The 25,289-nt window shown below is 43.9% G+C and overlaps 1 protein-coding gene across 2 annotated transcripts in view; it reads left to right on the top strand.

Annotated features, from left to right (window-relative positions):
* The window catches only part of ASMTL (acetylserotonin O-methyltransferase like), a 291,907-nt gene that overhangs the window by 199,195 nt on the left and 67,423 nt on the right, over nucleotides 1–25,289 (top strand). For both annotated transcript variants that reach the window (XM_069204555.1, XM_069204554.1), the window contains exons 9-11: nucleotides 5,206–5,368; nucleotides 21,560–21,744; nucleotides 24,757–24,889. In XM_069204555.1, the coding sequence (XP_069060656.1) occupies nucleotides 5,206–5,368; nucleotides 21,560–21,744; nucleotides 24,757–24,889 (481 nt within the window). The remainder of the gene's footprint in view (nucleotides 1–5,205; nucleotides 5,369–21,559; nucleotides 21,745–24,756; nucleotides 24,890–25,289) is intronic.

Here is a 25,289-nt window from a genome sequence, read left to right as displayed (position 1 = left end):
GGCTGCCTCCGTCAGGCAGCCTGGCAGTGGTCGGAATCATTATCCGACAGGGCAGCAGTGCTGCCCCTCGGATAATGATCCCTAATCCTCCAGCCAAAGGCTGGCGGAGGGTGTGCCCCGGGGCACCCCTGTGGGCCCCTGCACTGCCCATGCACTTGGCATGGGCAGTGCAGGGGCCCCTGTACAGTGCCCCATCACGCAGGTCACTGCCGATCTGCGCGACGGGTGCAGCTGCAGCTGCACCCGCCACACAGAGGCATTAGCGGTGGCTCCATGCGGCCAGGCATTCCTCTGGGCCGGCAGCACGGCCGGCAGGGATCCGGGGGCTCTGGCGGTCAGTAGTTTGACCGCCAGCATGAACACGACGGTTTCGACCGCCGTGTTCATAATGAGGGCCACAGTCTCCTACCTCATCCTCATCCTCATCAGATGCCTGCACAAGATTGGCATCCAAGGACCCACTATCCGCTAAATCTGCTGCTCCTACCTAACAAATAGAACACAAGCTGTCAGCTTGGCGCACCTTACTCCTCGCAAGCCCGCAAACTCAGCTGAGAAGTACCTCAAGGCTCATCGCACAGCCCTTCCCTTCTCAACGCATACATTATTCCTCTGGCCAATGTCAACCACGCTCACATCAACAGCCTATCCTACCCAGACACAAGCACCTCATACTCACCGTCTCGGGCAAGACCCCCAACTAACACAAGAAACAAGTTCACTGCCTGCATGACCGAAGTCGCTAACTAATGAAAGCCAACTATCTCAAGCTCAACACAGGCAAGACAGAAGTAGTGTTCTTCAGCAAGAACACCTAACTGTGAGACTCCAACTGGTGGCTGGCCGAAAACGGCCCCACCTTCACAGCTCACAGCACACAGCCATGCCAAGAACCTCAGAATAATCATCAACAGCAAACAAGACATGACCACACAAGTCAGCTTTGTCACTGCATCCTGCTTCCATACCCTGAAGCTGCTGAGGAAGATCTTCAAATGGCTCCCAAACAACACTAGAAAAACTGTCACTCAGGCCTTAGTTACCAAGAAGTTGGACTATGGGAACACAGTCTGTTTTGCTTCACTACGGACCAAGAGGAAACACTCATGCACTGACAAAAAATCTCTGGGCTGCAACTCTTAGTTTGAGATATACATTTATTAAACCACTCTGCAAGGTTCGTAGAGGAAGATTAGCATGCTGAAAGCACACGTTTAAAAATTGTCACAGCAATTAAAGAAAAACATGTACAAATGAATCTCCACTGCAATAAACACTGCAAATGTATGTATGTACATATGTCTCAATACAAAGCAGATAAGAAGAATTAAAAATGCATCACCATGAGGCACGGGTAAATCTAAGTCATCCCCCTCCTTATCAGCATCAGACCACCAGATCCCAGAATCGATCGTGGAGAGAAAGATCAATTATCCTCACGGGAAGGATGACACACCTCAGCGTCCTTCTGGTCTCGGGCTCTTATATACTTTGAAGAAACCAGAGAGGAGAATTCTAGAAACCCCCTCCGACTACATAAGTTTATTATTCAATAATGATGGCTACTTCAGGTCAGTTTTGAAAAGAACACGGAACTGGTCAAGATCCCCTCTCTTAACACAAAATCATTCCCTGCTGTACCATAAACATCATCCTTGCACATTCTTATCAGCCTAAGCCCTTGGTGAAAAAGAACACGCAGACATGCAGAAAAAAACCATGAGCAAAAAGCACATTGTACAACATGGGCATGGAAAAATACTTGCAGCTTTTAACGTGGCGGTGGCTAATGCTAAAATAAAGTCAATAGGCAAAAATGAAGTTGGTGGTCACTAATGTGACGGTGTGCTGCTAGGCTAAATGCAATGTGGTCAGTGGTCAAAACACAAATATCATTACACCATCTACGTCAGGATCACCAAGCAACTCTCTAGAAGACTACAAACCATCCAGAACTCGGCAGCCAGATACATCCTCAACCTCCCATACAGAACTCTAATCACACCACACCTCTGGGAACTACACTGGCTCTCAATACATAAACATGTTTAATTCAAACTCCACACACACATATTCAGGGGACTATGCAACTCAGGCCCCATCTACTTGAACAGTCGCATTTCCTTCCGCCAACCACCCAGACACCTCCAGACCCCAAGATTCCTACTCACACACGTCACATGCATACACAGAACTATATCAGGAAGATCAAGAGGACAGGCATTCTCTTACATTGCTCCTAAAGCATAAAACAACTTCCCACTCCACATCAGAGCCTCCTCATCTACTCTTGAATTCCAGAAAAAGAAGAAGACCTGGCTTTTTAATTAACCAACTGAAATTAGGCAGGAATAGTCACACACCTGCTTAGCCCCAGGATACCCTCCAGGGTGAGAGAGTGCTTTACAAATACACATAACACTCAGTGAATGCCCTAGATGATTGTGCTTATCTTTCCCTTGGGCCATACTGGTCAGCCCCTAAATTATCTCCACGGTAAACATGCTGATTCTGAACTGGTCATTAAGTCTTGATGTATTTGATATGTTTTGTACAGCATCTGTACCTTAGCCCTGAATTATGTTTTTAGTATTCTGAAAGACCCCATACCTAAAATGAGGCAAGGTATGACGACCAATCTTTTGCAGGTTTGAGAAGTTAGTAGAATCCCAATATAACTCAATTAGTAATGGTATTAATAAATGGTCCTAATCTAATTTTGGTGTATATTGTTTCTTTATTGGAAAGGAATGCAACACCTAGCACATGCTTTTCTACAGAGAGTCTGCTGACGAGCTTTCTCAAGGCAAAATAAAAACCAGTGTTTCAGTTCTTCTGTCTAATTAGAACAGATAGTGTTGAATTGATCACTGTATGTATTATGTTGCATCCAGGTCATTCTTAAAAGAGCTTGTGGGCCCTTGTCTTAAATGAGAACATGGGACAAAGGGCATGCATCCTGTGTTCCGCATTGGAATGCGCAAAGATGCCTCCATTCTTGAGAATGATCACATATAATTCAACATGTCTTTCCGTGTCAACCTTAGTGTCAAAGTTGAGAGCAGATTAGAAATCTGAGTGTGGAAACATCTGTATTAGAGAATTATACCACACGAAGACAAAGAACTGTGTCCCACATAGAAAACTATATTTTTGTGGTTCCTACAAGCTAAGTGTCCCTAGATCCTCACAAAGTTGGGTTGTGTGCCAAATTATTAATGCACCATCAGATGTCCCACTTTAAGGATGGTACTTTTTGGGACCACTATGGTGACTTGCAGTTGGATTATTAGTGTAGCACAGTCACTACTAGGTGGATTGAATACTTTATTTGCATAATTAATGAAAATAATCACAATTGCCATATAAAAGAACATTGTCCTCAAGAAGCGCCATAAGAGAGCTGAATAAAAACCATCTTTCAAGCAAATTGCTAAAAACCCTACAAAACCATAATAACATATTTGGCTACCCAATGGAAGCACTAAAATACAAAAACCGCGTCATGTCACAAGTGTCTTTTGTGGCAACTCGGGGGATGACTGGCAGACAGTATTGAGCGAGATGCTGCGTTGGCTACTCATATAAAGAGCTGATTAAAATATAGCTTACACGCTCTGGAGACTGGGTAAAAGTGGTACAGTCACTAAGAAGGGCTGTTTCCATTCTTCATGCGATGGGAGCTTGCAGTGTTTAATTTGAAAACAGACTGATAGCTCGGTCAACTTTCTTGGTTGTTTTTTGCCTGCTTTAAGAGGTGTTCAGCTTTTAAGATGAATTTGGCCAAGCATGCCATATATTGAGGTGTCAGTCCTTTAAGACAAAACAGAATTGCCTGCAAGCATGGTCAGTATTATTAGAGTTGAAGATATTTTTGAGATACAGCTTCCGCCAAGGTAAGAGTGCATGACATATACAAAGAATGTGTAGAAAATCTTCCCGGTGATAAGCACAAAGCCTGCATCTCCAGCTGTTTGGGGGTGTGCTCCATTTTGGAGCTGCTTCCAAAGAGGGGAGTAGTCCAAATCCGACGTAGAGCACCTTTGTTTTTAGCGTCTTTTTAAAATATTTCTGCCATGTATGACTGCGCTGTCTGGCCTTGTAAGTGTTAATTGTCATCTATGAATGCGATTGCATACAAAATGTGTCTTTATAATTGCTCCACGAAAGTCGCTTGATTTGCTTATTTAATAATTGCTTGAAGAGTTTGTACAGCAGGGATGGTAGTTCTTGGGACCATTATGGTGGCTTGCAGTTGTATTATTAGTGAAGCATAGATTTTGTTTGTTTCTTGAAAACCATTATTTCACACTTCAGTGACAAAGGCCTCTCTTTAGGCACTTAATGATATTACCTCAAGTCCAAACACTACTCCATATAGGGATCAGTGTCCTTTATATGTAATTCTCTAGGAGACTTATTCCAGGAGCATGCATTTTACTTGGATGCTGGCTATTGACCCGTCAGCACTGGCTCTACTAAGTGGCTCATACTTTGGCAACTGCAGGATTGGTCATTAAAACATAATCCAACATGACTCTAACCTCCAACAACCTGACCCTTAATACAAACACTACTTGCTTATCTTTACGTTTGTCCCCTGTCAATCTTGGACAACTCTCTGATTAGTCTTCCACCTTTCTTAATTCAAGCACTGATTGTTCTTTTTGCCATGTTGCGACAGCTCTTAATATCAGCAGTGAGAAGAAACTCTCTACCTTCCTGCCCCTCTGAGACATCATTTAAAAATACATTGGAGAGCGGCAAAACTGGGAACCCCTCCTCTTGGTTCACCAAGTGCTAAACATTTTTCTTTCGTTGGTGCTTTGTTTCCCACTATGTTGCTGGTCACTCATTTAATGTATAAGTAAGTTAAAAAAATCTTATTTTCTTCCCCAGGGTGCTATGGAAAAAAGACAGACTTAAGTGTTTTTTTTGTGTGGATTTATAGATTTTGTTTTATTTACATTCCACAAAATATAGTGCTCTCCTTGCCCATCAATTAATTGCTTTGTCAATCAGTAAGATTAAATTAGTTGCATTTTGTGCTCTATCTATTCCTGATCCACTTTATTCAGGTAGAAATCGCATCTTTTGTACAATATAGATAACACTTGTACAGTTCACTTTGCATCCTCAATTTCCATTGATTTTAGTGCGTTTGTGTTTTTTACATGGTCTCTCTGTTTTTTTTTTTCCCCACAGGTACTGTTTGTAGCATCTAAATTGAAAGTATTCGATGAGTTGAAATCTAAAGATGCTGTCAGTGCTGAGGACATTTCAAGACGAATACACGCCTCAGTACGTGGAACCGAAAGACTTCTCGATGCCTGTGTAGCCTTAGGTCTCTTGGAGAAAAAAAATCAAGGTAATTTTATAAATCTAAAATGTTCTTTGTTCACTATTTAATCAAACAATACAAACCAACTACTACCCAGTTTGTAACACTGCTTGGATCATCTTCTGCAACCTGCAATGAAACTCAGCCACAGTTATCTGCTTTCGGCCTTAAGTTTACTGAAAGTGAACCATCTTGAAAATGACTGGAATTTGTGCTCATATGCTGTTGTTATATCCCCCAGTCTTTCATATAATCAAGTAAATGTGATATTCTGAATGTGAGAGTTAATAGTAAGGCTATCTGTTCGTTTTTAAAAATAAGACCGAAGAAAACATCAACCTTATTACTACTTCTCCATCTTCCTTTATCACAGTTGGGCCTGCAATTTGAATCATTTGCATATGCTCAGAGAATAGGTTTGTTTCACAATGGGCAATATGAAGATTTTTTTTTTTTTGCGGTCACAAATGAGCCCATTCACAGAATCTGCCCATTTGTGAACACAAAAAGGCATTTGGTATGTATGAATCCCAAATTGCTATTTGGTTACATGCTACAGAATTGCAATGTGGAATTGCAAATGCATAACGATTCAGTATTTGGAAGGGACGTGTATAGCACTACCAAATCACAGTGGTATGTATTAATGTTTTGTGTCTGAAAAGCTATCGCAAAATAATTTTTTACAAACTACTAAAAGGTAGGGGTAACAATTGGCAAATTCCCATTCAAGAATGTCAGCAAAAATATTTTTCTAAGAGCAGGCAATGGTTCCACGGACCACTGCTACACTTAAAAAAAGAAACATAAAAGTTTCATTTCCTATTTTCTAAAGCATCCCACTTTCCTTAAGGAAAACAGGATTTATTCTTGTTTTTTTAAAATGTTTTATTATAAAGCACTCACAGACGTGGTGGTCTGTAGACCCTAGCAGGCCACCATTCTTGTGATGGCCATCATTGCCACTGGTTGCAAACTGCGACCTACCTCATTAATATTCATGAGTTAGGCAGATTTGTGACCCACTAGGAATCGCCATTAAATATTTGTACATTTTCTTACATTAGGAATTGTGATTCAGTAAGAATCACAATTGCTGCTTTTTGTACATATAGCCTTACATACAGGGAGTGCAGAATTATTAGGCAAGTTGTATTTTTGAGGATTAATTTTATTATTGAACAACAACCATGTTCTCAATGAACCCAAAAAACTCATTAATATCAAAGCTGAATATTTTTGGAAGTAGTTTTTAGTTTGTTTTTAGTTTTAGCTATGTTAGGGGGATATCTGTGTGTGCAGGTGACTATTACTGTGCATAATTATTAGGCAACTTAACAAAAAACAAATATATACCCATTTCAATTATTTATCATTACCAGTGAAACCAATATAACATCTCAACATTCACAAATATACATTTCTGACATTCAAAAACAAAACAAAAACAAATCAGTGACCAATATAGCCACCTTTCTTTGCAAGGACACTCAAAAGCCTGCCATCCATGGATTCTGTCAGTGTTTTAATCTGTTCACCATCAACATTGCGTGCAGCAGCAACCACAGCCTCCCAGACACTGTTCAGAGAGGTGTACTGTTTTCCCTCCTTGTAAATCTCACATTTGATGATGGACCACAGGTTCTCAATGGGGTTCAGATCAGGTGAACAAGGAGGCCATGTCATTAGATTTCCTTCTTTTATACCCTTTCTTGCCAGCCACACTGTGGAGTACTTGGACGCGTGTGATGGAGCATTGTCCTGCATGAAAATCATGTTTTTCTTGAAGGATGCAGACTTCTTCCTGTACCACTGCTTGAAGAAGGTGTCTTCCAGGAACTGGCAGTAGGACTGGGAGTTGAGCTTGACTCCATCATCAACCCGAAAAGGCCCCACAAGCTCATCTTTGATGATACCAGCCCAAACCAGTACTCCACCTCCACCTTGCTGGCGTCTGAGTCGGACTGGAGCTCTCTGCCCTTTACCAATCCAGCCACGGGCCCATCCATCTGGCCCATCAAGACTCACTCTCATTTCATCAGTCCATAAAACCTTAGAAAAATCAGTCTTGAGATATTTCTTGGCCCAGTCTTGACGTTTCAGCTTGTGTGTCTTGTTCAGTGGTGGTCGTCTTTCAGCCTTTCTTACCTTGGCCATGTCTCTGAGTATTGCACACCTTGTGCTTTTGGGCACTCCAGTGATGTTGCAGCTCTGTAATATGGCCAAACTGGTGGCAAGTGGCATCGTGGCAGCTGCACGCTTGACTTTTCTCAGTTCATGGGCAGTTATTTTGCGCCTTGGTTTTTCCACACGCTTCTTGCGACCCTGTTGACTATTTTGAAAGAAACGCTTGATTGTTCGATGATCACGTTTCAGAAGCTTTGCAATTTTAAGAGTGCTGCATCCCTCTGCAAGATATCTCACTATTTTTGACTTTTCTGAGCCTGTCAAGTCCTTCTTTTGACCCATTTTGCCAAAGGAAAGGAAGTTGCCTAATAATTATGCACACCTGATATAGGGTGTTGATGTCATTAGACCACAGCCCTTCTCATTACAGAGATGCACATCACCTAATACGCTTAATTGGTAGTAGGCTTTCGAGCCTATACAGCTTGGAGTAAGACAACATGCATAAAGAGGATGATGTGGTCAAAATACTCATTTGCCTAATAATTCTGCACTCCCTGTATTTTGTTTTCCTTTTGGGCTAAAAATGAGCTTTGAGACTTTGAAAAGTATTTGGAGGCTAGAATCCAGGTATGTTGCTTACTTCATATGCTTTGTGTGGTAAATGTTCACCTTTACATAGTACAATGTAAGGCCCTATTACCAATAACATTGTTGGTGGGGCCCCTGCATACCTCAAGGAGAAGGTGCAAAAAGTATGATCCAAGTGTGTACTACTCTTGCCAATGCAAGCAGTTAGGAGGCAGAAGCTTTTCATAGGTGGTACTCATGGAATGAAATACCTCACCTGATTACTTAAGGAATTCTTAATGCAAAGGTCAGACACCAAGCAGATTAGCGCTAGAATTAAAGTATCCATACTGCTTATTATTTACGTGTAGTCAACCATCTGTATATGTGGGTAGTCCAAAACATGTCCCAGAAAAGCAGCTGATCTACAGGATAGAGGGTATCATAGGATCAGGGTTCCCATAAACTCTGCCAAAAAGAATGAAGCTGTGGCAATGTGTATAAGACTTGCCTGTTACACCTGTTGGGTTTTTGTGCTTTTTTTTAATCACCCCTGATAGTGGCAGCAAATATACACGGTGGCACAGTGACCTTATTAAAATGATTTATTTTTTTTAAGTCAAGGAAAACCATGACAAGATGGCCGCTGTACATACTATTTTATGTGAGGTGACCATTTGATAATGTTTTTTTCTTTCAGTGTAAAAAAGAACTAGATAGCTGCTGCACATCCATGGCTACCATTTGGAAAGATGTTTCTTAAGGTTAATGAAAACCAGTCCAAGATGGCTGCTACACAGGTGTGCACAGTTTGTCTTGGAATGGATTTTCTTAAACTAAATTAAAAACCAGCTCACGATGGTGCTGTACATGCGTGCACATAGACAGCGGCCATCATACCATGTTTTTTCTTTGTTTAAAAACGTTACTTAAAAAAAAATTAATTCCAAGATAGCCACTGCTGTTGTGCATTCACAGGTAACCTTCTTGGAAAGGTTGTTAGAGCTCTCACAATCTGTCCCCCATATGACCACCAATTCAGTTCAAACAGTGCTAAGTCGATGCATATTATCACCACAGCACTTTAGTTGACCAGTCCATTGATCTGCTCTCAGTCCCATCACACCTGCAGCATGTAGGGTGTTGAAAGTCTGCTCTAGCTCAGGTGACACTACAGATTTAACATATATGTTATCAAGTGGTTGTTGCAAAAGGATGCATTCATATGGTTACAATTTGCTGAGACCGAAATACTCCTTGGGCAGGAAAGTCACAAGAATGGATAAGACAGCCATTAAATCAGGAGGTAGAAAGTGATTAGACAAAGATTTGAATCATGATCAAGAAGTGGATACATAGCAACACCTTAAATGTATATTCTATAGCATACAACTGACAGCTGAAGTTCAGGTTCATGTTTTTATAGCAACATGATGTCTCCATGTTCTGTGCCAGCAAAAGATGTGATATTGGGTCAAGATTCAGACACTTAAAAGCCATGGTCCTGGGTCATAGACAGAGGAACTAGGCGCACTATCAGTATTTCATCTTCATAGCACAGGTGACACCGGCAGTGGACCTCTTGGTCGCATGCCTCAAAAGGTGCAACAACATCGTTTGTTAAGCAGAGCATTTTTTGGGATGCTCCCTAAATAGTGCTTTTTCGAATTGTTGAATGTTTCCACTTCAGTGTACCCATCCTCCATTTACCCTACTTCTGAAGTTAATTCCCAAAATAAGGAAGCTTGATGTCCTAATAATTTTCAAATGCCCCAAGCTGGTCAAGGATGTTGAGATTCTCAGACCTGAAAGTCAGATGACAACCACCTTGGGCTTTACTGATGGATGATCTACTGTCTGCTGGTCCCATACTCAAGCATAAGCATCATCAACTTACATATGCGAATATTTGTAGTAGGGAGTAAATTAGTTTTGTAGTTGGTAGAATCTGCTAGATGTCCCTTGACTAAGGCTACCTACAATAGTAGGTGTAGAATGTTCTCCTCGTGTTAATGCACCGTTGGACCTTGTGGCTGCTTGACTTCTTTACATCTTGCAATTTGCACTGCGATTAGCAGCCAGGGGACTCAGTGTTAAATTAGTGAAAATCTATGCTCTCACCTGCTCTATGGATCAAATGTTTTTTCCATTTGCCAGTCTTGCCCATATTCTTGAATTTGTATCTTGGAAACAACTCATGTGGTTCCAGCTTGAGATCAGGATTCTGACTTAACATTTCTAATGGTCTCACCTTTGGAGCCAATGTATTATCTCCCTTTAAAATAACTTACAACAAAGACCATCTTTCAGATAGATATTTTCCCTACCAGAAGCACAAACAAATTGCATTCTTCCACACTGCCTTGCACCTGGTTCTTCCATTGAAAGTTAAATGTTCCTTGTAGGAAGTTGGCTCTGTATGCACTATTTCAAAGTAAGGAATAGTGTGCACAGAGTCCAAGGGTTCCCCTTAGAGGTAAGATAGTGGCAAAAAGAGATAATACTAATGCTCTATTTTGTGGTAGTGTGGTCGAGCAGTAGGCTTATCAAAGGAGTAGTGTTAAGCATTTGTTGTACATACACACAGGCAATAAATGAGGAACACACACTCAGAAACAATTCCAGGCCAATAGGTTTTGTTATAGAAACATATCTTTTCTTAGTTTATTTTAAGAACCACAGGTTCAAATTCTACATGTAATATCTCATTTGAAAGGTATTGCAGGTAAGTACTTTAGGAACTTTGAATAATTACAGTAGCATATATACTTTTCACATAAAACACAAATAGCTGTTTTAAAAGTGGAAACAGTGCAATTTTCACAGTTCCTGGGGGAGGTAAAGTATTGTTAGTTTTTGCAGGTAAGTAACCCACCTACAGGGTTCAGATTTGGGTCCAAAGTAGCCCACCGTTGGGGGTTCAGAGCAACCCCAAAGTCACCACATCAGCAGCTCAGGGCCGGTCAGGTGCAGAGTTCAAAGTGGTGCCCAAAACACATAGGCTTCAATGGAGAGAAGGGGGTGCCCCGGTTCCAGTCTGCCAGCAGGTAAGTACCAGCGTCTTCGGAGGGCAGACCAGGGGGGTTTTGTAGGGCACCGGGGGGGACACAAGTTCACACAAAAAGTACACCCTCAGCGGCACTCGGGCGGCCGTGTGCAGTGTAGAAACAAGCGTCGGGTTTCCAATGTAAATCAATGGGAGACCAAGGGGTCTCTTCAGCGAGGCAGGCAGGCAAGGGGGGGCTCCTCGGGGTAGCCACCACCTGGACAAGGGAGAGGGCCTCCTGGGGGTCACTCCTGCACTGAAGTTCCGATCCTTCAAGTGCTGGGGGCTGCGGGTGCAGGGTCTTTTCCAGCCGTCGGGATTTTAGAGTCAGGCAGTCGCAGTCAGGGGAAACCTGGGGATTCCCTCTGCAGGCATCGCTGTGGGGGCTCAGAGGGGACAACTTTGGTTACTCACAGTCTCGGAGTCACCGGAGGGTCCTCCCTGAGGTGTTGATTCTCCACCAGTCGAGTCGGGGTCGCCGGGTGCAGTGTTGCAAGTCTCACGCTTCTTGCGGGGATTTGCAGTGTTCTTTAAATCTGCTCCTCTGTAACAAAGTTGCAGTCTTTTTGGAGCAGGGCCGCTGTCCTTGGGAGTTTCTTGTCTTTCTCGAAGCAGGGCAGTCCTCTGAGGATTCAGAGGTCGCTGGTCCTGGGGAAAGCGTCACTGGAGCAGGTTTCTTTAGAAGGCAGGAGACAGGCCGGTAGGTCTGGGGCCAAAGCAGTTGGTGTCTTCTTTTCTTCTTCTGCAGGGGTCTTTCAGCTCAGCAGTCCTCTTCTTCTTGTAGTTTCAGGAATCTAAATTCTTAGGTTCAGGGGAGCCCTTAAATACTAAAGTTCGATGGCATCTGTAAATTTAAGGGCGTGTTTAGGTCTGGGGGGTTAGTAGCCAATGGCTCCCAAGGGGAGGGGGTCACATTCCTATCCCTATTGGGGGAATCCTCCATCTGCAAGATGGAGGATTTCTAAAAGTTAGAGTCACCTCAGCTCAGGACACCTTAGGGGCTGTCCTGACTGGCCGGTGACTCCTCCTTGTTATTCTCATTATCTCCTCCGGCCTTGCCACCAAAAGTGGGGCCGTGACCGGAGGGGGCGGGCAACTCCACTAGCTGGAGTGCCCTGTGGTGCTGGAACAAAGGGGGTAAGCCTTTGAGGCTCACCGCCAGGTGTTACAGCTCCTGCCTGGGGGAGGTGATAGCATCTCCACCCAGTGCAGGCTTTGTTACAGGCCACAGAGTGACAAAGGCACTCTCCCCATGTGGCCAGCAACATGTCTCGAGTGTGGCAGGCTGCTAGAACCAGTCAGCCTACACGGGTAGTTGGATTAGGTTTCAGGGGGCACCTCTAAGGTGCCCTCTGGGGTGTATTTTACTATAAAGTGTACACTGGCATCAGTGTGCATTTATTGTGCTGAGAAGTTTGATACCAAACTTCCCAGTTTTCAGTGTAGCCATTATGGTGCTGTGGAGTCCGTGTTTGACAGACTCCCAGACCATATACTCTTATGGCTACCCTGCACTTACAATGTCTAAGGTTTGGCTTAGACACTGTAGGGGCACAGTGCTCATGCACTGGTGCCCTCACCTATGGTATAGTGCACCCTGCCTTAGGGCTGTAAGGCCTACTAGAGGGGTGACTTATCTATACTGCATAGGCAGTGTGAGGTTGGCATGGCACCCTGAGGGGAGTGCCATGTCGACTTACTCGTTTTGTTCTCCCCAGCACACACAAGCTGTCAAGCAGTGTGTCTGTGCTGAGTGAGGGGTCCCTAGGGTGGCATAAGATATGCTGCAGCCCTTAGAGACCTTCCCTGGCATCAGGGCCCTTGGTACCAGGGGTACCAGTTACAAGGGACTTACCTGGATGCCAGGGTGTGCCAATTGTGGAATCAAAAGTACAGGTTAGGGAAAGAACACTGGTGCTGGGGCCTGGTTAGCAGGCCTCAGCACACTTTCAATTAAAAACATAGCATCAGCAAAGGCAAAAAGTCAGGGGGTAACTATGCCAAGGGGGCATTTCCTTACACAACCCCCCCCCCAAACGAAAGAGGATGAGACTAACCTTTCCCAAGAGAGTCTTCATTTTCTAAGTGGAAGAACCTGGAAAGGCCACCTGCATTGGCATGGGCAGTCCCAGGTCTGTGTTCCACTATAAAGTCCATTCCCTGTAGGGAGATGGACCACCTCAACAGTTTTGGATTTTCACCTTTCATTTGCATCAGCCATCTGAGAGGTCTGTGGTCAGTCTGAACTAGGAAGTGAGTACCAAAGAGGTATGGTCTCAGCTTCTTCAGGGACCAAACCACAGCAAAGGCCTCCCTCTCAATGGCACTCCAACGCTGCTCCCTGGGGAGTAACCTCCTGCTAATGAAAGCAACAGGCTGGTCAAGGCCATCATCATTTGTTTGGGACAAAACTGCCCCTATCCCATGTTCAGAGGCATCAGTCTGCACAATGAACTGCTTGGAGTAATCTGGAGCTTTTAGAACTGGTGCTGTGCACATTGCTTGTTTCAGGGTGTCAAAGGCCTGTTGGCATTCTACAGTCCAGTTTACTTTCTTGGGCATTTTCTTGGAGGTGAGTTCTGTGAGGGCTGTCACAATGGATCCATATCCCTTCACAAACCTCCTATAGTACCCAGGCAAGCCAAGGAATGCCCTGACTTGAGTCTGGGTTTTTGGAGCTGCCCAATCCAGAATAGTCTGGATCTTGGGCTGGAGTGGCTGAACTTGGCCTCAAACTACAAGGTGTCCCAAGTAAACCACAGTTCCCTGCCCTATCTGGCATTTGGTGCCTTGATAGAGAGGATTGCAGAGCCTTCAAAACCTTCTTCAGGTGGACCAGGTGATCCTGCCAGTTGGAGCTAAAGACAGCAATATCATCAAGATAAGCTGCACTAAAGAACTCCAAGCCAGCAAGGACTTGATTCACCAACCTTTGGAAGGTGGCAGGGGCATTCTTTAAACCAAAGGGCATAACAGTGAACTGATAATGCCCATCAGGTGTGGAGAATGCTGTCTTTTGTTTCGCTCCAGGTGCCATTTTGATTTGCCAGTACCCTGCTGTTAAGTCAAAGGTACTTAAGAATTTGGCAGCACCTAATTTGTCTATCAGCTCTAGGAATGGGATGGGCATCTGTCTTGGTGACAGAATTAAGTCCTCTGTAGTCCACACAAAACCTCATCTCTCTCTTTCCATCTTTGGTGTGAGGTTTGGGGACTAAGACCACTGGGCTAGCCCAGGGGCTGTCAGAGTGCTCAATTACTCCCAATTCCAGCATCTTGTGGACTTCCACCTTGATGCTTTCCTTAACTTGATCAGACTGTCTGAATATTTTGTTCTTGACAGGCATGCTGTCTCCTGTGTCCACATCATGGGTACACAGGTGTGTCTGACCAGGGGTTAGGGAAAAGAGCTCAGCAAACTGCTGCAGGACTTTCCTACAGTCAGATTGCTGTTGGCCAGAGAGGGTGTCTGAATAGATCACTCCATCTACTGAGCCATCATTAGGGTTTGATGACAAAAGATCAGGGAGAGGCTCACTCTCAGCTTCCTGATCCTCATCTGTTACCATTAACAGATTTACATCAGCCCTGTCATGGAAGAGCTTAAGGCGGTTCACATGGATCACCCTCTTGGGGCTTCTGCTTGTGCCCAGGTCCACCAGGTAGGTGACCTGACTCTTCCTCTCTAGCACTGGGTAAGGGCCACTCCATTTGTCCTGAAGTGCCCTGGGAGCCACAGGCTCCAAAACACAGACTTTCTGCCCTGGTTGGAATTCAACCAGTGCAGCCTTTTGGTCATACCAAAACTTCTGGAGCTGTTGGCTGGCCTCAAGGTTTTTACTTGCCTTTTCCATGTACTCTGCCATCCTTGAGCGAAGGCCAAGCACATAGTCCACTATGTCTTGTTTAGGCTCATGAAGAGGTCTCTCCCAGCCTTCTTTCACAAGAGCTAGTGGTCCCCTTACAGGGTGGCCAAACAGAAGTTCAAAGGGTGAGAATCCTACTCCCTTCTGAGGCACCTCTCTGTAAGCGAAGAGCAGACATGGCAAGAGGACATCCCATCTCCTTTTGAGTTTTTCTGGGAGCCCCATGATCATGCCCTTTAATGTCTTATTGAATCTCTCAACAAGGCCATTAGTTTGTGGATGATATGGTGTAGTGAACTTATAAGTCACTCCACACTCATTCCACATGTGTTTCAGGTATGCTGACATGAAGTTGGTACCTCTGTCAGACACCACCTCCTTAGGGAAGCCCACTCTGGTAAAGATACCAATGAGGGCCTTGGCTACTGCAGGGGCAGTAGTCGACCTAAGGGGAATAGCTTCAGGATACCTAGTAGCATGATCCACTACTACTAGGATGTACATATTTCCTGAGGCTGTGGGAGGTTCAAGTGGACCCACTATGTCCACACCCACTCTTTCAAAGGGGACCCCCACCACTGGAAGTGGAATGAGGGGGGCCTTTGGATGTCCACCTGTCTTACCACTGGCTTGACAGGTGGTACAGGAGACACAAAACTCCTTAACTTTCTGGGACATGTTGGGCCAGTAGAAGTGGTTGACTAACCTCTCCCACGTCTTGGTTTGTCCCAAATGCCCAGCAAGGGGAATATCATGGGCTAAGGTCAGAATAAACTCTCTGAACTCCTGAGGCACTACCACTCTCCTAGTGGCACCAGGTTTGGGATCTCTTGCCTCAGTGTACATGAGTCCATCTTCCCAATAGACCCTATGTGTTCCAGTTTTCTTGCCATTGGACTCTTCAGCAGCTTGCTGCCTAAGGCCTTCAAGAGAGGGACAGGTTTCTTGCCCCTTACACAACTGCTCCCTTGAGGGTCCCCCTGGGCCTAAGAGCTCAACCTGATAAGGTTCCAACTCCATAGGCTCAGTTCCCTCAGAGGGCAGAACTTCTTCCTGAGAAGAGAGGTTCTATTTTTGTTGTTGTGTTGCAGCTGGTTTCCCAGCTGACTTTCCTTTTCTCTTGGTAGGCTGGGCCCTTTTTCCAGACTCCAGCTCTACTTTTTCACCCTGTGCCTTGCACTGTGCCCTTGTCTTGACACACACCAGTTCAGGGATACCCAGCATGGCTGCATGGGTTTTCAGTTCTACCTCAGCCCATGCTGAGGACTCCAGGTCATTTCCAAGCAAACAGTCTACTGGGATATTTGAGGAGACCACCACCTGTTTCAGGCCATTGACCCCTCCCCACTCTAAAGTTACCATAGCCATGGGATGTACTTTAGTCTGATTGTCAGCGTTGGTGACTGGATAAGTTTGTCCAGTCAGGTATTGACCAGGGGAAACCAGTTTCTCTGTCACCATGGTGACACTGGCACCTGTATCCCTCAGGCCTTCTACACTTGTCCCATTAATTAAGAGCTGCTGCCTGTATTTTTGCATGTTAGGAGGCCAGGCAGCCAGTGTGGCTAAATCCACCCCACCCTCAGAGACTAATGTAGCTTCAGTGTGACACCTGATTTGCTCTGGGCACACTGTTGATCCCACTTGGAGACTAGCCATTCCAGTGTTAGCTGGAGTGGAGTTAGAAGTGGTTGTTTTCTTGGGACAGGCCTTGGCTCCAGTTTGGTGTCCAGGCTGATTACAGCTACGACACCAGGCCTTTTTGGGATCAAAGTTTTTACCCTTGTACCCAAAATTGTTTTGTGAAGAGGCTCTGGGCCCACCCTCCTGTGCAGGTTTTTGGGGGCCTTTAGAAGACTCTTTACTATTTTTATTTTTGGCTGTCTCACCACCCTTCCCCTGGGGAGGTTTTGTGGCCCCTTTCTTTTGGTCACCCCCTGTGGAAGTCTTGGACACCCTAGTCTTGACCCAATGGTCCGCCTTCTTTCCCTATTCTTGGGGAGAAATTGGTCCTAGGTCTACCAGATGCTGATGCAGTTTATCATTGAAACAATTACTTAATAGGTGTTCTTTCACAAATAAATTGTACAGCCCATCATAATTACTTACACCACTGCCTTGAATCCAACCATCTAGTGTTTTTACTGAGTAGTCTACAAAGTCAACCCAGGTCTGGCTCGAGGATTTTTGAGCCCCCCTGAATCTAATCCTATACTCCTCAGTGGAGAATCCAAAGCCCTCAATCAGGGTACCCTTCATGAGGTCATAAGATTCTACATCTTTTCCAGAGAGTGTGAGGAGTCTATCCCTACACTTTCCTGTGAACATTTCCCAAAGGAGAGCACCCCAGTGAGATTTGTTCACTTTTCTGGTTACACAAGCCCTCTCAAAAGCTGTGAACCATTTGGTGATGTCATCACCATCTTCATATTTAGTTACAATCCCTTTAGGGATTTTCAACAGGTCAGGAGAATCTCTGACCCTATTTAAGTTGCTGCCACCATTGATGGGTCCTGGGCCCATCTCCTGTCTTTCCCTTTCTATGGCTAGGATCTGTCTTTCCAAAGCCAATCTTTTGGCCTTCCTGGCTAGCTGGATGTCCTCTTCACTGGAGTTATCCTCAGTGATTTCAGAGATGTTGGTCCCTCCTGTGAGGGAAGCAGCATCTCTGACTACTATATTTGGAGACAGGGCTTGAGGGGCCCTGTTCTCCCTAGTTAGGACTGGTAGGGGGGAATTTTCCTCCAAGTCACTATCTTCATCCTCTGTGTTGCCATCCTCAGAGGGGTTGACCTTTTCAAACTCTGCCAAAAGCTCCTGGAGCTGTAGTTTGGAAGGTCTGTGGCCCATTGTTATTTTCTTTATTTTACATAGTGACCTTAGCTCCCTCATCTTAAGATGGAGGTAAGGGGTGGTGTCGAGTTCCACCACATTCATCTCTGTACTAGACATTATGCTTCTAAAAGTTGGAATACTTTTTAAGAATCTAAAACTAGTTCTAGGTTCTAATTCAAACTTTCACAAAACTTTTAAACTCTAAAAGGAAATGCTAAACAGGGACTAACACAAGGCCCTAGCAGGACTTTTAAGAATTTAGACAAATAGTTCAAATTGCAAAAATCAATTTCTAATGACAATTTTTGGAATTTGTCGTGTGATCAGGTATTGGCTGAGTAGTCCAGCAAATGCAAAGTTTTGTACCCCACCGCTGATCCACCAATGTAGGAAGTTGACTCTGTATGCACTATTTCAAAGTAAGGAATAGTATGCACAGAGTCCAAGGGTTCCCCTTAGAGGTAAGATAGTGGCAAAAAGAGATAATACTAATGCTCTATTTTGTGGTAGTGTGGTCGAGCAGTAGGCTTATCAAAGGAGTAGTGTTAAGCATTTGTTGTACATACACACAGGCAATAAATTAGGAACACACACTCAGAAACAATTCCAGGCCAATAGGTTTTGTTATAGAAAAATATATTTTCTTAGTTTATTTTAAGAACCAGAGGTTCAAATTCTACATGTAATATCTCATTTGAAAGGTATTGCAGGTAAGTACTTTAGGAACTTTGAATAATTACAGTAGCATATATACTTTTCACATAAAACACAAATAGCTGTTTTAAAAGTGGACACAGTGCAATTTTCACAATTCCTGGGGGAGGTAAAGTATTGTTAGTTTTTGCAGGTAAGTAAACCACCTACAGGGTTCAGATTTGGGTCCAAAGTAGCCCACCGTTGGGGGTTCAGAGCAACCCCAAAGTCACCACACCAGCAGCTCAGGGCCGGTCAGGTGCAGAGTTCAAAGTGGTGCCCAAAACACATAGGCTTCAATGGAGAGAAGGGGGTGCCCCGGTTCCAGTCTGCCAGCAGGTAAGTACCCGCGTCTTCGGAGGGCAGACCAGGGGGGTTTTGTAGGGCACCGGGGGGGACACAAGTTCACACAAAAAGTACACCCTCAGCGGCACTCGGGCGGCCGGGTGCAGTGTAGAAACAAGCATTGGGTTTCCAATGTAAATCAATGGGAGACCAAGGGGTCTCTTCAGCGAGGCAGGCAGGCAAGGGGGGGCTCCTCGGGGTAGCCACCACCTGGACAAGGGAGAGGGCCTCCTGGGGGTCACTCCTGCACTGAAGTTCTGATCCTTCAGGTGCTGGGGGCTGCGGGTGCAGGGTCTTTTCCAGCCGTCGGGATTTTAGAGTCAGGCAGTCGCGGTCAGGGGAAACCTGGGGATTCCCTCTGCAGGCGTCGCTGTGGGGGTTCAGGGGGGACAACTTTGGTTACTCACAGTCTCGGAGTCGCCGGAGGGTCCTCCCTGAGGTGTTGATTCTCCACCAGTCGAGTCGGGGTCGCCGGGTGCAGTGTTGCAAGTCTCACGCTTCATGCAGGGATTTGCAGGGGTCTTTAAATCTGCTCCTCTGTAACAAAGTTGCAGTCTTTTTGGAGCAGGGCCGCTGTCCTCTGGAGTTTCTTGTCTTTCTCGAAGCAGGGCAGTCCTCTGAGGATTCAGAGGTTGCTGGTCCTGGGGAAAGCGTCGCTGGAGCAGGTTTCTTTAGAAGGCAGGAGACAGGCCGGTAGGTCTGGGGCCAAAGCAGTTGGTGTCTTCTTTTCTTCTTCTGCAGGGGTCTTTCAGCTCAGCAGTCCTCTTCTTCTTGTAGTTTCAGGAATCTAAATTCTTAGGTTCAGGGGAGCCCTTAAATACTAAATTTAAGGGCGTGTTTAGGTCTGGGGGGTTAGTAGCCAATGGCTACTAGCCCTGAGGGTGGGTACACCCTCTTTGTGCCTCCTCCCAAGGGGAGGGGGTCACATTCCTATCCCTATTGGGGGAATCCTCCATCTGCAAGATGGAGGATTTCTAAAAGTTAGAGTCACCTCAGCTCAGGACACCTTAGGGGCTGTCCTGACTGGCCGGTGACTCCTCCTTGTTATTCTCATTATCTCCTCCGGCCTTGCCGCCAAAAGTGGGGCCGTGACCGGAGGGGGCGGGCAACTCCACTACCTGGAGTGCTCTGTGGTGCTGGAACAAAGGGGGTAAGCCTTTGAGGCTCACCGCCAGGTGTTACAGCTCCTGCCTGGGGGAGGTGATAGCATCTCCACCCAGTGCAGGCTTTGTTACAGGCCACAGAGTGACAAAGGCACTCTCCCCATGTGGCCAGCAACATGTCTCGAGTGTGGCAGGCTGCTAGAACCAGTCAGCCTACACGGGTAGTTGGATTAGGTTTCAGGGGGCACCTCTAAGGTGCCCTCTGGGGTGTATTTTACAATAAAGTGTACACTGGCATCAGTGTGCATTTATTGTGCTGAGAAGTTTGATACCAAACTTCCCAGTTTTCAGTGTAGCCATTATGGTGCTGTGGAGTCCGTGTTTGACAGACTCCCAGACCATATACTCTTATGGCTACCCTGCACTTACAATGTCTAAGGTTTGGCTTAGACACTGTAGGGGCACAGTGCTCATGCACTGGTGCCCTCACCTATGGTATAGTGCACCCTGCCTTAGGGCTGTAAGGCCTACTAGAGGGGTGACTTATCTATACTGCATAGGCAGTGTGAGGTTGGCATGGCACCCTGAGGGGAGTGCCATGTCGACTTACTCGTTTTGTTCTCACCAGCACACACAAGCTGGCAAGCAGTGTGTCTGTGCTGAGTGAGGGGTCCCTAGGGTGGCATAAGATATGCTGCAGTCCTTAGAGACCTTCCCTGGCATCAGGGCCCTTGGTACCAGGGGTACCAGTTACAAGGGACTTACCTGGATGCCAGGGTGTGCCAATTGTGGAATCAAAAGTACAGGTTAGGGAAAGAACACTGGTGCTGGGGCCTGGTTAGCAGGCCTCAGCACACTTTCAATTCAAAACATAGCATCAGTAAAGGCAAAAAGTCAGGGGGTAACCATGCCAAGGGGGCATTTCCTTACATTCCTTTTTTCCTAAAATGTTTTTGGGTTTCTCCCATTCTCAGAAGATATTTCTTCCAGCTTCCTTACATTTCACCCCCTCTTCCCTCAAAGCTGGAGCATTTGGGTCCTGGGAGCGTGTTTAAGTTTCTATTTACAAAGAACTCAAGTGTTGTGAATGGATGACCAGTTAATTATTGATCCCCCCGGTGCCAAGAAATGCAACGCCATTTATTAGCAATCATTTCAAGATGGATCACCATGTGCATTAAGGATGTTATGCACTGGTTAGGTAGGAATTCTGAAGCATAAGGGCCAGTTCCACTATACGAAAGGCAGCAATATCTACCTTCCAAAGGCTAGTTTCTGTATTGATTTTTGTTGGTTTGGTAGTAAATTTGTACATAAGGCTATTGATGAATATATAACAGCTATCTGTGCAGCTCTCCTCTTTATTGTCTTCCTCATGCCTCGAGTCAATGCCTAATATAAAACTTGATATTGTTTTGTACTGCTGCAGGTTTGTTTGACATAGAATGAACTTAAATATTGGTTTTAAAATGCTTAACCTTAGAATGTGTTCTCTTAAACATTGAAGGGTTGTATATCAATATTTGACTTACAAGCATGTTCATAATTAAGCATGCCATTGTAGTAAAATTATTTTTGCTTGATAACGCAGCATTGTTCTTTTTTAATATATCTTTTTTTTAATTTTTCCAAGTTTACAGCAATACAAAATTAGCAAACACCTATCTTGTATCGGATAGTGAATGCTCCATTCATGACTACATCATATACTCCAATGACCGCATGTGGCCATTCTTCACAAATCTGGAGTCTGCTGTCAAAGATGGAACCCATCGTTGCCAAGAAACTGCTAAGAAAAATGCTCATGACTTGCATCAGGTACAAAATTTGAGTAGTATCAAATAAGTACACCTCATAGAGTAACATTGGTCAAGTCTCACTAGTTTCTATTTTTTTTTTAATGTAAAAATCAAATGCTCTGCATTTAAGTAGAGACCGAATGGCACGAACAATGCATAAGTAGATGACTATGCAAATCTTTCTAACTATATAAGATTTGCTAAGGCCACCACTAGTCTGTCAGAATTTTATCTACAAATTAAGCTTGTTATATTGGCAGATCTGGTTATTTACGATACACCTAACCAGTAAAATGACACAGAGTTAGTACACATTGAACCATATATGGGAAAAGAATTCTATGTCTTTGCATATTATTAGTATGTTAATGTAGTGCAGCTTCATTCGCAAATAGAAGCTGTGACTCATTTGTCTTACGTTTGTCTATGTGGCCGCTCCTGACATTTGTCCGTGCAAATGGCTGACAAGACACACCTGCCTGTATTCATGCACTAGGTAGGAATCATTTAAATTATGCAGCTTTATGAGGGCAAAAATTAGACATGAAAATGTTTTGCATGACAATTATGCTTTGCTGCCAAATTACAAAAAAACTGCTTTGCACAGGGCTGGACTGAAACTTAGTATATGAACGCATTTCTGAACAATAAGCATTCTGCATTATTGTTGATTCTTCACACAGACATAAATCTCTTGTAGTTAAGGCCATAATAAGGGTGCTGTGGGTTGCCATTTAGAAAAAGTGGCAGTATCACCCCTGACGTAAACTGATTACGGTGAAGTCCCCTTACATAGGAACTTGTCTTTTTGTGCCTGAGTACTGTACCGAGAACACAACCCTAAAGGAAGCATTAAAAGATGTACAGTCATGCGTAAAATATGTCAGTAAATGCAAGTAGCAAGTGCTGATGAAAAGTTTTGTGGCTTTCGATGGAATAGGTTTTAAGGCTTTCAGCTATTGTGCATTATTGTGGATCAGATTCCCTAGTCTGTTTTCCTCCCACCTTCCACTGCGTTTGGTCACGTAAAGGCTGCTACAAAGCAGGTATGTAGACCATACTCATGTAGCCAATGCTGGGAGCTTAGGGCCACACGTACGAAATTTTGAATTCGTGAATTCCTAACTGTGATTTCCTGCGAATTGCAGTTAGGAAATCGCTATTTGAAAGGTATGAAACCCATTTTAGTTTCATTAGCGATTTGTAGTCGGTCACAAATCAACCTACCTCATGAATATTAATGAGGTAGGTAACCATTTGCAACCCATTAGGAATCGAAGCCATCACAGGGATGGTGGCCTGCTGGGGTCAGCAGACCACCATGCTATAATTGCTTTTAAACAAAGCAATATATATATTTTTTTTAACACAGCCCATTTTCCTCAAAGGAAAATGGAATGTGTTTAAAAAGAACAAAATTAAACTTTCAAGTTTCATTTTTTAACAGTAGGCAGTGGTCCGTGGGACCACTGTCTGGTCTTAAAAATATTTATTCAACCATTCTCAAAGCGGAAAGAGTCCCTTAGGGATGCCTTCCCATTTGCGAATAGGTTACCACCAACTTTCTATTGGCGGTAAACTGCAAATGTTTTACAACCATAATTCGGTTGCAAAACATTTGTACATAGCATTCCAACACTCTCCTTCCTAATACCAAATTGCAGAACCCAAATTGTAATTCTGTAACAAGTAACCCAATTGCAATTTGGGCTTTGTAATCCTAAAAAGGATTTGCGACTGGAAAAAAACTTTGTACATGCAGCCCTATCTTCTTTCTGATGATCACACTCGACAGTCCCTCTCCAGGTCATACTAATACTAATCCACTACTAATCCTTTTGGGTTACAGAGTAGTGTGCTACTCACCAAAAAGCTATTCAGTGCCTCACCAGAGTTAGTAAGCGCTATATAAATACAATTAAATCAGGCACCTGTAGGGAGGCCAGAACCCAAAAATTGAGGAATACGGACACTGGCAATAGATCAAAATACTCTTTTAAAAGTTAGGGGTGGAGTTTCACATGTTGCATAGTTATATCATTGGTGCTAAAAATCTTGGGAATCCGTAAACATGCCCTGTAGGTGACGTGTGTCACGTTACTAGTATTAAGCACCACAGATGTGAGCCAAAGGGACAGCATGCCGTCAATGTGTAACATAAAATAAAGTGTAGTATCAAAATTCATAGAAAAACAAAATAGGAACCCATTTATAAGAACTCAAATAATCAAAATCACATTTAGTTCAAAAGCAAATTAATAGAAATACATTCTATATGAAAATTATAGAAAAACTTAAGGGATAGTTAAGAGTAAAGAATAAAGGGATTTCGTGGAGTGGGGTATGCCACAGAACAGTAGATTATGAAAAAAGTGAAACATCATTCGGTGTGAAGACATTGAAAGGTGAGGGAGGAAGCAAAAAAGGGCCAACGTAACACTTGTAGAAAGCTCAACGGATAGACGCAGTTCTCAAAATGAATGACACATACGTCTTGTAAAAGGAAAGTAATAGGTAATTTTCAAATGTTGTTAATTGGTTTCTACCAATAATACATGCCATTCATTTGGAAATCTTCGGTTAAGTAATTTAGATAAAATGGTTTAACAGAACTGGCATTCTGTGAGTGTATTTTCTATTAAATGATTCTGCTCACAGCAGCCACATTGCGTGGCAAAATTGATTGATCAAGTGGCTGAAATATGTTGTTCTCATCTTGCTTACCAGCTTTTCACTTTATAGCATAGCAAATGTGCACGGTTAGTTATTGTGTAGGAGGAAGTGTTTTATTCAGCAACTCACAGAAAAGGTAGGTGACAATTTCTTAACATGACAGGCATATTCATGTTTTTTCGTGATGGTATGGGTGTCATTTTTCTTCTCCATATCAGTTGCAGACACTCATTTTTTCTGTGATTGTCATGCAAAGGTTGCTTGTGGATTTCTGTTTGTGTCCTTTAAATATGTATGTGTTACTTTTAAATGATGTTTTTGTAGTTTCATATATTAACTACTCTTATTTCATTCTAAGGTCTCCAGTTGTCATACGCCAGATGCAAAACATCGCTTTATGGCTGCCATGCATTGCACTATCAAGGTGACTGCGCAAGACATTGCTACTGCATTTGATCTGTCCCCTCTGAAGTCTGCATGTGATGTGGGAGGTATGATAAAACAGTTTTACATATAACAGTTAGTGAATTGTTATAGTGTACGGCAAATTTAAACAAGTCTAATTTTGGGACATAGTCAATACTGGACAGGTGACTTTTATGGCACAGCCTACTCACCTGTAACATTCAAACTCTCAGATTAGTTGCATAGGATAGCGCGAAAAAAATGAAATCGGAAAATAAATTCACCAGAAATTGGTCTACTGTAGTTACAAGCAAAATAGAATATTACTAGATCATGCCTGGCACTGGAACAGTTTCCTATTGTATTTTTTGTGGCCCGTTTGCTTTATCGTTGGAACATCCATTATTGTTAGCCCTTTAGAACACAGAACTAGAGACCACATGTACCTTTGTTGTGGGTGCAAAAAGAGGTTGCAGCCAGTCTTTT

This window comes from Pleurodeles waltl, chromosome 8, assembly GCF_031143425.1.
Source record: "Pleurodeles waltl isolate 20211129_DDA chromosome 8, aPleWal1.hap1.20221129, whole genome shotgun sequence".
NCBI lineage: Eukaryota > Metazoa > Chordata > Amphibia > Caudata > Salamandridae > Pleurodeles > Pleurodeles waltl.
This window is presented reverse-complemented; position numbering and strand designations above follow the sequence as displayed.